Source organism: Salvia miltiorrhiza, chromosome 7, assembly GCF_028751815.1.
Source record: "Salvia miltiorrhiza cultivar Shanhuang (shh) chromosome 7, IMPLAD_Smil_shh, whole genome shotgun sequence".
NCBI lineage: Eukaryota > Viridiplantae > Streptophyta > Magnoliopsida > Lamiales > Lamiaceae > Salvia > Salvia miltiorrhiza.
In genome coordinates this window covers 32,622,198-32,634,917 of record NC_080393.1, presented here as the reverse complement: position 1 = coordinate 32,634,917, position 12,720 = coordinate 32,622,198, and the positions used below count along the sequence as shown (strand labels likewise).

General features: G+C 39.7%; 1 protein-coding gene across 1 annotated transcript; it reads left to right on the top strand.

Moving 5' to 3' along the window:
• Positions 1-577: 577 nt before the first annotated feature.
• LOC130996051 (probable inactive receptor kinase RLK902) lies at positions 578-2,692 on the top strand. Its single transcript, XM_057921555.1, has 2 exons — positions 578-1,923; positions 2,000-2,692. Exons 1-2 carry the CDS (start codon positions 672-674, stop codon positions 2,536-2,538), a joined length of 1,791 nt encoding a protein of 596 aa, XP_057777538.1. The 5' UTR covers positions 578-671; the 3' UTR covers positions 2,539-2,692.
• Positions 2,693-12,720: the final 10,028 nt, after the last annotated feature.

Genomic DNA, 12,720 nt, shown 5'->3' with positions numbered 1-12,720 from the left:
CTTTTAGTGTTTTTGGTCAATTTCATGAAAGAATTGCATATCAAGGTTGTTATCAATTAGTAGTTCCATGTCACATTTAAATAAAGTTAGCTCCAGGCAGTAAAAGTGTCAAATTATTTGGCAAAATGTTTTAATACCTAATTCCCATATACCGGCAGCCTTCCACAATTTCTCAAACTGCCTAATCTGGAATCCTTCCTTTACCAAATAACAAACATACTATTGCATACAGACCAAATTTATCCAGTACAAAAAATATTACTAACGACTGCGACTTTCCCTTATGAGGAAAGATAAAAGAAAAAGTATGAAATGCAATATATACAATTTGTTGTGGAAAACAAAAACCTGCTTAATTCAATGCAACATCTATTTTAATACGTTAGCAAGATAATGATAAAATACTACTATGCCCACGTAATCAACATTCTCATAATTAATAAATCAATTTCTTCCTAAATAATGTGAGTCATGTAAACCAAAGCACACACGAAAGAATAGTCACAGCAGCCGTCAATTCCATGCAGCTTCGAGTCAACTGTCTACGCGCTATTTGAAAACCAACAAAAAAATGACCGTTGACTGTCGTTTTACGATCATCAAAACAATGCTATTTCCAACCAAATCTTTGTAAAAACACTCCATAAACCCTTCCTACATTTGACACCAACATGCAGAGAAAAATGTCTGATCACCACCCCTTCCTCCACCTCCTCCTCCTTTCACTCTCCTCTCTCCTCCCCGTATTCTCCGATCTCGCGGCGGACCGCTCCGCCCTCCTCCGCCTACAAGCGGCAGTCGGCGGCCAAACCATCCGCTGGGACACATCCGCCGGCTCCTCCCCTTGTAATTCGTGGCGAGGCGTCACATGCAACACTACAACCGACCGCGTAATCGAGCTCCGTCTCCCCGGCAGCGGCCTCAGAGGCTCGCTCCCGCTAAATTCCGTCGGAAACCTCACCGAACTCCGGGTGCTCAGCCTCCGCAACAACGCTCTCTCCGGCCAACTCCCTTCCGATTTGGCATCGTGCACTCAGCTGGAGAATATCCAGCTGCAAGGGAACAGCTTCTCCGGCGAGATTCCGGAGAGCTTTTTCAGTTTAACGAATCTGTTACGTGTGAATTTCGCCGGAAACAGCTTCTCCGGCAACCTTTCTCCCAATTTCAACAACCTCACGAATTTGAGGACTTTGTATTTGGAAAACAACCAGTTGACCGGACCGATTCCTGATTGGAATAACCTAATCAGCCTCAGAAATTTCAACGTTTCCTTCAACAACGGAGTAACTGGATCAATTCCGTCGAGTTTAGACAATTTTTCCGATCAATCTTTTTTAGGAACCTCTCTGTGTGGCAGACCTCTGCCTTCTTGCCCAAGTAGTGACGGAAACAAGCTTTCCGCCGGAGCAATAGCCGGGATTGCAGTAGGATCCTTGGTGGCATTACTTATAACTATCTGTGCATTCTTCGTTTTGTGGAAAACATACAGAAGCAGAAAAGTCCTTCCGCAGAGGTCACCGGCCCCGCGTTCCCCCGCCCGACGGCAAGACATCGAGGTTTGGACTCCAAACGCAGAGCAATACAGCGAGATGAAGAAGGACGACGGATTGGTGTTTCTGGGGAAAGACGCGCAGGTTTTCAGCTTGCAGGAACTGCTGAGCGCTTCAGCAGAGGTGATGGGGAAGGGGACGCTGGGATCCACGTATAAGGCGTATTTCGAGAGCGGAATTGAAGTGATTGTGAAGAGGCTGAAGAAAGTGTCGGTTTCGGAGGGCGAGTTCAGAGCCAAAATGGAGGAGATCGGAGCGCTTCTTCACCGGAATCTGGAGCCCCTCGGGGGCTACTTCTACGGTACAGAGGAGAAACTCCTTCTCTACCACCCCATGCCCAAAGGCAGCCTCGCTACCGCTCTCCACGGTTACGGTGAGATATATCATTTGTTTTATACATTTATTCAGCAGGAAATCAAACTGACAGCTGTAATCTTCATCATCGGCAGGAATGAAGAAGCAGTTTCTGTCGCTGGAAACAAGGGGCAGGATCGCGGTGGAGATGGCATCGGCGATCGAGTATCTCCACTCGGTGGGCCCCGGGAGCGCGCACGGCAACATCAAGTCGTCGAACGTCTTCATCACGGACGACTACGAGGCGCGTGTGGCGGAGTTCGGGCTGGCGCAGCTGGTTTCGCCGGCTTCCGGCCTGAACGGGTACCGTGCGCCGGAGGTGATGGACACGCGCGGCGGTTGGCAGAAGGCGGACGTGTACGGATTGGGGGTGGTGCTTCTGGAGCTGCTGACGGGTAGGGAGCCCGACGGAATCCTGACGGAGGAAGGCGTGGCGCTGCCTAATTGGGTGCAGACGGTGGTGGAGGAGAAGGGGACGAGTGCGGTCATCGATCCCACTCTGCTTAGCCACCACGACTCGGACAATCAGGTGATGGAGCTCTTGCTCGTCGCGCTTTCCTGCACGTCCCGGGATCCTCACGGCAGGCCTTCGGCGGCGGATGTTAGGCGGCGGCTCAGGAAAATCTGTGGCTGAAGTCGTCTATTCTTTGCTTTATTTAAGTGAAGTTGTGCAGTAAGATGAACTCGCCTCTTTCGTCCTTCATGTATGTATCACAGCTGGAATTCAAATATTTTTGGGTGAAATGATATATACCTTCTCTAAAGATAAAAAATTATTTTTTACAAAATATACAAATTATACTGACTTCTGAATTTTTTGTTCTTATGTACCGTACATTTTATTAAAATTATAAAAGTATTAAAATAAAAAAGTAAAAAATAAAAGATCAAGAAATAGATAGTTTAATTATCAAGTCCCCAGATTCACTACAAAAAAAAGCCTTCAATGACGCCGCTTTTTATCACTAAATAATTAAATATGCTAAAATCTTCACTATAGGTACTTAGTGACAACTTTTATGTTTTGGCAAGTGAAACAAAACCAAATAAGTGTAGCTTAAGTTGGGCTGGTGGTGTTGTGTAACAACATGTTTGATAGCAGAGGATTAAAATCGTGATAACAGAAATCCAATGTTATATAGAGTAATCCCTCAAAAAAAAAAAAAATGTTATATAGAGTATGAAATGACAAATATGCCCCGTTGAATCAAATTAAAAGAAACAGCATAGAAGTTCTCTTCACTCTCCACTCGCATCTTCAAGCTTCTATCTGCATCTTTCTCTTTCCTCTCTCCGAAATCGAATATGGCGGTTACCTTCTCAGATCCGCACACAGAATCCGGCCTCAAGGCCATCAACGCCTTCATTTCCAGCAAGTGCGGTTGGTGTTGAGGTGGAGGATGTGCAAATCGGTGGGGAGCGAGAGATCTTTGACTAGGCTTCAGCACCATGCCTCTAGTCTGATGAAATTGGGCATCCGTGGGCGACTGGCCTCGCTCTTTAAAGGAAAGGTTGGATCTTTTGAAAGTCTGGTGAAGATGAGGAAGCTCGAGAAGCTTCATCTGATCAACGACGTGTACCCAAAGGCGACCTCAGAAGGGCAACTGCTCGTCTTTCCTCAACATTATCAGTTCTCTTCCACTCTAAGGAGCCTCACGCTGTGTGCAAAGAGCGAGTTCCCTTCGCAAAAAATCGGTGGTAATCGATTTTGGGAAGGGGAAGGAACTAATACAACCGCCGCTGAAATGGTGGTAATCAGTTTTTTAAAGGGGAGTTTCCTTCGCAAAGAATTAATACCGCCACCACTGCAACTACTGACCGCCCGCGAAAGTTGGTGAGGAACGGCGAGGGCAGGGTAGTGGTGGTGGTGGTGGTGGTGATGGGAATTGGGGGCAATTGTGTGAACAAAAAAATAGATAAGGTTTACGGTGGCATTGAGCATCAGTAACCAAGGGTGACACCGGACGTGTATCCGTAATGCAACAGTAAATATGGTCAGGCCGAGCCTTAAAATGCGAGCTTCAACTTTTCCCAAACTAGACTATCAAATAGAGAAATAAGGATTGTTAGCGACCAAAAATGCCTTTAACCTTATTATCAAAAAGACCTAAAAGTATTAGTAAAAACGATCAAATATTGTCATTACATATGAAAGTATAGTGACAAATGATCTTGTCATTATAGATGGTAATATTGTTATGATGATAATTAATCATCACTATATTTTACCTTTTTAGCCGCATGGAATGATCGTCACTGTAGTTTATAGTTTCAGTGCAATGAATTATTTATCACAAAAACTCGCTTATGCAGTCACACGTTTTAATCTTCACTAAATAACTCGATATATAGTCGCATTTGTTTTCACTTGTCACTATATAATTTAGTATGAAGTCGCATGTCATTATTATCACTAAAAACCTATCAATTAGCTACATTCTCACAATTGTCACTAAAACAATTTGTATATAGTCACATGTGGTTACCGTCACTAAAGCTTCTTGATTTAGTCACATGATACAATCGTCACTGTAATTCCGTAATATAGTTACTCGGTATACTCGTTACAAAATTTATTTTCTATTGTCAGTATAACAATGTTCGTTTAATGACAAACCTATTTTAACACCGAAACAAGTTTATATTATCATTAAAAGAATTTCTATAGTGACATAAATTATTATCATTATAATTACCGTCACAAATTGATAATAATTTAGTAACAAAAAATAATTTAAAATTGTTAAAATACTAATATAATATCAATTATATAATTTGTCACTAAAATCAATTCATCCAATATTTTTATATAATTTGTTATTAATATCAATTATAGTATCAACTTATTCATCATTATTAATAATTTTATATAATTGTTACGTAATATACAATATTATCAATTCTTCATTTATCCAAGGTGTGATATATATTATACAAAATTGAGAAAAATAAATAAATTACCTATTTCATAAAACACATTCAACGTCAAAGCACATTGTTTGAAAATAAATACTTTTAATTAAGACACCTAATACGACATGCATTAATTTAAATTTGGGATTTGGTTGTTTTGACTGAAGCTTTGTATGAGATCCGGGAGGCACCTTCTGATAGGAGCTTCAACTTGAGTTTGTATGTTCACTTCGTTGTTGCTAACTTGAGCTTCTAAGGACTCAAATTGAGAGAATAATTCATGATTTTGTTTCGTCAATTCTTCATTCTCTCTTTGAAGATCAAAATCAAAATTTAATTATCATTTTTTTTATAAATTACATAAGTAAATAAAGAAATTTAAAGACCGTGTGAAGGAAGACTTGAACCCATAACCTCAGGTCTTGAGCACTAACCTCCTACCACTAGACCAAGACAAGCAAACTTAATAATTTTCAGCAATTGGGCAGAAGACAATCTAAGAGTAAACTCGATCAAACATATTTTGCAATTAACTTTTAGCAGCTAACTGCATAATAGGCATAGTCACGTCTATTTTCAAATTATATTCTACTATCACTAGACATCAATAGAATTTTGTGCAACTCAAAGTACAGGCAGATAATCAAAGAATAATCACTCATATTTTCAAATTAGCTTTAAACATTCAATTGTACAGTAGGCATGGTCACGTCTAGTTAATAATAACCAGAGCCCTCGCCATTACTCTTGTCTTCCGAATTTTTCAGTTGCAGCAAAGGGTCAACAGCAATAGTAACCGCAGCCAACAAGTTCGGACCATGATCTAAATCAAGATCTTTCTCCTTCGTTTCCCACTGAATAGGAGCAGTTTCTTTAACAAGATCTTTCTTATTGTCTAGCTTTGCAACCGCCGGGGCCTTGCCTTTCTCCTGAACTCGAGTTCCTTTCTTGCAATTAGCCAACGAATGCCTGGTAATTTTGCATTTCGAACAGAATAAAGGAAGTTGTTCGTAGCTAAACTCCATGTAGAGGACCCTTCATCACAATGAACCAAAAGAGATTCATGCAAAGGAAGCGCCAAATCCACTTCAACTAGTAATCTAGCATAATGGCCAAATTCTCCTTTAGCCGAAGCGTTATCCACTTTGATCGGCAGGACAAGACGACAACCGATTCCCGAGATAACTTTAGGATGCCAACATTCAACCGGAAGATAATAAATTATGACCCATACATGACATAAAGAGGAGATTTCACGATATGGATAATTTTTTTTGTCCATTCACGAATACGTATCGAACCTGAGGAAATATCCCTTATTAGATGCTGCTTCACCCGAGCTTTATCGTCCGCCGAAGAAAATTTCATGGTGAAAAACCCCTCCCCCATAGGAATCAATTTCCATGGATGTTGTATACTCCAAATCAAATGCAACTCCTGCTTTAGAACTTTGAAGGACTTTGGTTTCTCTCTTTTCCGGAGAAGGACGCGACCTATAAGAGAGTGTTGGAACTCAACAAGTTGTTGTTGGTAGAGAGCAGACGGGACAGAGAGTGAAACCTCGTCGTCGTGCTTTTCAGGCTTAAGCGCAACAAACTTATGCGTCGGAATATCAAGTTGTTTGGTAGTGTGTCCCATAACCGCCGCATAGGTTGGCTTAATATTCTCCGCTGTCGGGGGTTCCCCCGTCGCAGGGATGACTGTTGGACCAGTAGAGATGGCGCCATTAATAGTAGGCAAAGCTGCATGTGTGCTACCAGTGGTGGGGAAAGAAACCGTAGGTGGGCTGATAGCAGGAATCCCCCGCCGGGGAGGATCAAAGTTGGCGGAGACCTTAGGCAAAGACCTGCCTTGATGTCCGGTGGCCATAGAGGATTGACTGGTCGTCAGTGAGACCGATTTCGCCGACGAAACCATAGGCAGCGCAAGTAGGGTTTAACGTAGGGTTTGAGAGAGAGTCATGTTCCAACTAGAGATCTTCTGAGATTTCAAATAAAATTGGCAAAGTTTAAATTTTAGATTGTAATATTATATATTTTTTTTAAACGAAATACGAGCTTCAATATTACTCCAAGTTCGAATGTACAATATCTAGAAGCCAAGACGGAAAATCCGTCTTCCAAATCATTACATCATGAGAAAACAAAGCAAATTGGGCTAGCTCATGCGCCGCCGTGTTTGCAAATCTACGAACGTGACAGAAATCCGAAACCAAATGGTTGCGAGCCTGCTCAAAAACTTCCCATAACTCATCAGAAAGAGAGTCATTACCACCATACTTATCAAGTAGAACATGGACAGCTAGGAGAGAATCGGTGAAAATAATAATGGGTCCAAACTCGTGCTCCAAACAGAAACCAATTCCCAAAATCATCGCGTGAAGCTCACCCATCAACACAGTAGCCATCGCCCCAACTCTTTGACTAACAGCCGCCACAACCATGCCGCGATGATCTCTAATAATGAAGCCAACACCCACTCTCATTCCTCCCTCTTGGAAAGCAACATCAACATCCAACCGAAGAAGTCCTTCTCTGGGTGCCTGCCAAGTATTCAACCCCTCCGGAGGAAGAGCTCGGTCTTATATCATAGTCTGTTGTCTCGCATCACAAAAGCTGCGCAAAAGGATCTCACTGTCATGTCGATTTAACAAGCTCTTGGCAGAACCATCTCCATGTTTGAGCTCACAAATATGTTTCCACGTCATCCATAGCTTAAGAAACCAATCCTCCAAACCTCGACTGCCCCAATTCTCAAAGACCAGGCCACTAAGAAGTTGCAAAGACAGAGCCTGATATTTGTTCAATAAAGACCAGAAAATCGTCTCTTTCCAAGTTTTTCGAATAGACTCACAAAAGATTAAGCAATGGGTAGTAGTACCCCAAAATTTCCGACACCAAAAGCAAAGACCTGAGCTGGGAACATGATGGCGAAGAAGGTTCATATCAGCCCCAATGAGATCATTCACCGCACGCCAAGAAAAATGTCTAACTTTCGGTGGTAAGTTTAAAGCCCACAGGCGCTTCCACCATAAAATGCTCTCCGCCGATGAAGAGTGAGCGTGCGGGAGATAGAAATTAATAGCGCAAAGATACCCAGATTTCACCAAAAATACCCCTTTCTCGTCATGTATCCAATATCTTTTGTCTTTCCCAGAGCAATCCATCAGATTAATGGACTTAATAGCATCAACCTCATGAGGGAAGAAACCTTTTTTGCAGTTGGGCGTCATTCTACACATTATCATAAGTAAAAAAATCAGCCACTTTAATCTCATCAGAGAAATCCGGTCTTTCCTTAAACCCACACGATTGTAATATTATATTTCACCATAAATCTTTTCAAACTTAAAAATGGGTATTTTTTGTATATTGCTTTTATGGTGTTTTTTTTTTTTTTTGGTGGAATAACTAAAATGTATAATTAACCCAATATTTTTTTAGGGAGGTGATAATGATAAATCACTGTAGTGAGTTTGATAGAATGGAAGACAAAATCATATCATTTCCTCTATTATCAATTTGTGTTGCATTAACAATCTTAAGAATTTAAGATTGTCCAATATTAAGGTAGTTCTGTTATAAAAAATAAATCATAAATCTTAAACCCATGTACATTTTATATTACCATGTACCATCAATTATCCATAAATATATGAACTATGAAATATCACATCATAATGCAATAAAAGATCCAATTGAGACAAAATTGGAGAAGATTACATAATTTTAAGGTAAATAATTAATACTATTCTATATAGGGTTAATTGCCGCTAAATTCAAAAGCTTTCTAAAATTTCGCGATTTTCTCACCAACTTCAAAATCGGCGTATAAATACACGAATTGAGAATTCGTTCTTAATGTTCTCAAAATTAAAAAATCCGGCGAGTTGACATGGCAAACACATGTGACATGTCAATTAAATGCCAAATAGATATGACATGTCATTTTTTAATTTTTTTAATTAATCTTATTTTAATAAAATGTTAATAAATTAATTTATAAAAAAAATAGAAAATACCTACCCCCAACCCCAAACACCCCCTTCCCCAACCCCCCCGACCACCACCTCCCAAATCCAAACCCTCGGCGCCACCCCGTCCACCACCTCCCAAACCCCCGGCGCCACCCCGACCAACACCGCGAGAAGAAGAAGGCCGCCCAAATCAGTACACATATTTTCTCACCCTTCGACTCCTCCATCTACCCCATCCCCAAACACCCAGAGCTGCGATTTGCAGAGGGATTTGGGGTGACGATTTGAAGGAGGGAGGCCGCGATTTGGTGAGGCGATTTGCAGAGCGGCGGTGAAAGGCGAGAGAGAGATTGACCGGCGGCAGTTGTAGGTGAGTGTGTGTGTTGTTGTTGACAGTTGAGAGCAGGCGAAGATGAGCGGTGGTGGTGGTCTGGTGGAAGTCCAGAACTCTGGCAGAGATGAGTAAGGGAGACGGTGGGAGTCCAGAGATCGGCGGCGGTGGTGGTCTGGTGGTTGGAAGTTCAGATCTCGGCGATGGTGGTGGCTGGAAGTCCAGAACTCGGCGGCGACGATGGCTGGAAGTTCAGATCTCGGCGGCGGTGGTGGTGTTCGAAATAGAGAGAGAGAATTTTGCATTTTTTTTTCTTTTTTTTTTAATGTTGTTGGAAATCAAAACGACGTCGTTTTGATTTTTAAAAACGACGTCGTTTCCTTACGCTGCCGACTATGCCACGCTGTAACTACGATCATCCATGTCAGCTTCAAATTTTGGGGATTTTTTAATTTTGGGAACATTAAGAACGGATTCTCAATTCGTGTATTCATACGCCGATTTTGAAGTTGGTGAGAATATCGCGAAATTTTAGAAAGCTTTTGAATTTAGCGGCAATTAACCCTTCTATATACTTAGCTAGTCCTCAATTTGACCATATATTACATATTTTTGTACTATCGTGTGTTTTTCATATAAATTTAATTGAGATGTACATTTTTACCTATTATAACATTTAATAACAAAAATATTTAATAGAGTACTTACCAACAAAGTACTACGCAATTGCCACTACAAAAAAACTTACCGAAAATCGACAGAATTACCGACGGAACAACGGCGAAATTTCGACGGAACAACGGCGGAATACCGACGGATTATTTTCGTCTTTAATAATTTCGTCGGTAATCCATCGGTAAATTCGGTGATTTTGCGCTTATTAAAATTTAATACTCCCTCCGTCCATGAAAGAACTTCCTAGGAGTGAGTGACACGAGTTTTAAGAAAAAAATATTGTTGAGTGTATTAAGAGTGAATAAAAGGTAATTGAGTGTATTGGGAGTGGTGAAAAGTGTTATAATTAATATTGAGAGTTGTGAAAAGTGAAAAGTAAGAGGATTATAAGTGGTGGGGTATAGTCCAAAAATAGGTAGGAAGTTCTTTTGTGGACGTCTCAAAAATGAAAGATAGGAAGTTCTTTCGTGGACGGAGGGAGTAATTATTTTTAAATTTTACCGACGGAATTATTAGCGACAGAAACTAATCCAACGTTAAATATTATTTTTTTTTATTTTTAATTTATTTTTTAATTATTTTTTTAATTTTACCGACGGAATTATTAGCGACGAAAAATAATCCATCGTTAAATATTATTTTTTAAAATTATTTCTTATTATTTTTTAATTAATCCGTCAGTAATCCATCGTAAATATTATTAATTTTTTTTATTTTTATTTTATTTTTCAAAATAATATTTTTTTTATTCTTTAATTAATATTCTATTTTATTCTTATTTTTAAATTATTGAGAATATTTTAAAATTTATTGTTATTTTCAACAATAATATTTTCTTTTTTTAATTAACAATAATATTAATTTTTATTATTATTTTAAATTCGATCGTATATTTACCGTCATTCTTTCGTCGGCACCACAAGTCTTAGATTTCATCTCGACATATTCTAAGGTTATGAATAAATGATATTGTATATTGAAATGAAGTTTAAAATGATTTAATAATAATAATAATATCAATAATACGCGTGTTCTATACTGGTGACCACTCGAAAGGAACTTCAAGGTTAAGCGTGTTTGACTCAGAGCACAACTAACATGGGTGACCCATTGAAAAGTTTGTTTTAACTTATGCAATTAAGTTCAAAATACATTATAAATACCAAGTATGGGGTATAAAGTTAGATTAATAAACAAAATATATATTTTTTCGTAAAAAAGAAAAAAGAAATTACCGACGAAATTTATTTTTGTCGCTAATACCGACGACCATTTCCGTCGCTGATTTCAGACGACGCCGACGTCGTCTCGTGCTCACCTTTCCGTCGGTAAAGCTTTTACCGATCACTTTCACGGCGACACACGACCGTCGTCGGTGATCCATTGGTAATCCCATATACTGACGAAATTTATGGCATTATCGACAAAATTTTTCGTCGGTAATCGGCCAGATTCTTGTGGTGTGCCTTTTCTTATTGATAATATCAAATGTAATTTCTCGGTATAAATCTTAGCTTTTATAGTATTAATTAATACTGATAATATTGGAGCGTTTACACTTGTTTCTGTAGTCTAAAATGAAGAAGTAATCCCCTCAAACAAACGAGAAGTTTGAAGAACTCATTGTGATCTGTGATTTTTTTAAAGGTAAAATCAAATACTCCCTCCGTCCCATTGGGCTTGTCCTATTTGGTTTCGGCACGATTATTAAGGAGAGTATTAGTAGTGTTAAGTGTGTAGATAAAGTAGAAGAGAGAAAGAGAGAGAAGGTGATAAAGTAGGAGAGAGAAAATGATAAAGTGATAAAGTAGGAGTGTTATTTATAGAAATGGGACAAGATCAATGTGACAAACAAAAAAGGAATACGGGACAAGATCAATGAGACGGAGGGAGTAATATTAAAGAAAGGAGGAGTACAAGGGGTACTCAAGCCCATACAAAATGAAATAGAAGACCAACACTCCATAACGGAGACAACAAATACATCTACGCCGGAAGACAATTACAAGGAACCAAAAACCAATCATGGGTCGAGTAGCCAAACTTGTTTGGAGAGAAAGCCTTCAACCATCTCCACGTATTAATAATAATACCTTCTGATGAGTAAACTCACAACACATCAAAATAATCGATAAATACAAGAGAAATGAAGCTTAAACTTGAATATCAAACACAGAAGAAATATTGAGAGAACTTAGTTTTTGTATTGATTTTCAGCTTTAAGATAGAATGAATTACAAATGACGATGATTCCTCTATTTATATGAACAAATTACAAAAGGGGTATAAACGTAAAATCTATTCTTCACGTACTCCGCGTGTATCCTAACTTCCCCGTCGTAATCAGCCATTTTCATCCCCATTGTAACATATTCTGCAGCTTTTGTCGTGGTTTGAAAGCAATTTGGGCCTTGATTTTGGTGAGGTGTTTGGCGAGTCCATCTTGTGTCCATAACTTTACGAACTTAATCTTGGAGCTCAATTCTTAACATTCGTCATCGCCACATCCAACTCTGGTTAACAGGCTTCACACACCCTTTTTTGGGCTCGACTCTAGCATCGAAAATTTGGCCCTTCAACTCTTAACCTCTGGCATGAATGTCAACTTGATGCCTCAACTTTGATATAACTCACGCTTTAGCTCCACAAAGCCGAGCTTCCCGAGCTCCATCGTGGCATAAAGACAAGCTTCACAAGCTCCACCGTGTCACAAAGCCAAGTCTTGCAAGTTCCACCATGGCACAAAGCCAAGCCCTGCAAGTTCCACCATGGCAGTAGGCGGCTTCACAATTCGGGCACGAGAAGAGACTTTTAACATGAAGAAAATCTCCAATTCTCTATTCCTTGACTTTGAAGAATACCAAGACCTCCAACTCTAGGCTTGGGAGAGACTCAGCTTCTCAACTCTAGCATGGGCCTTT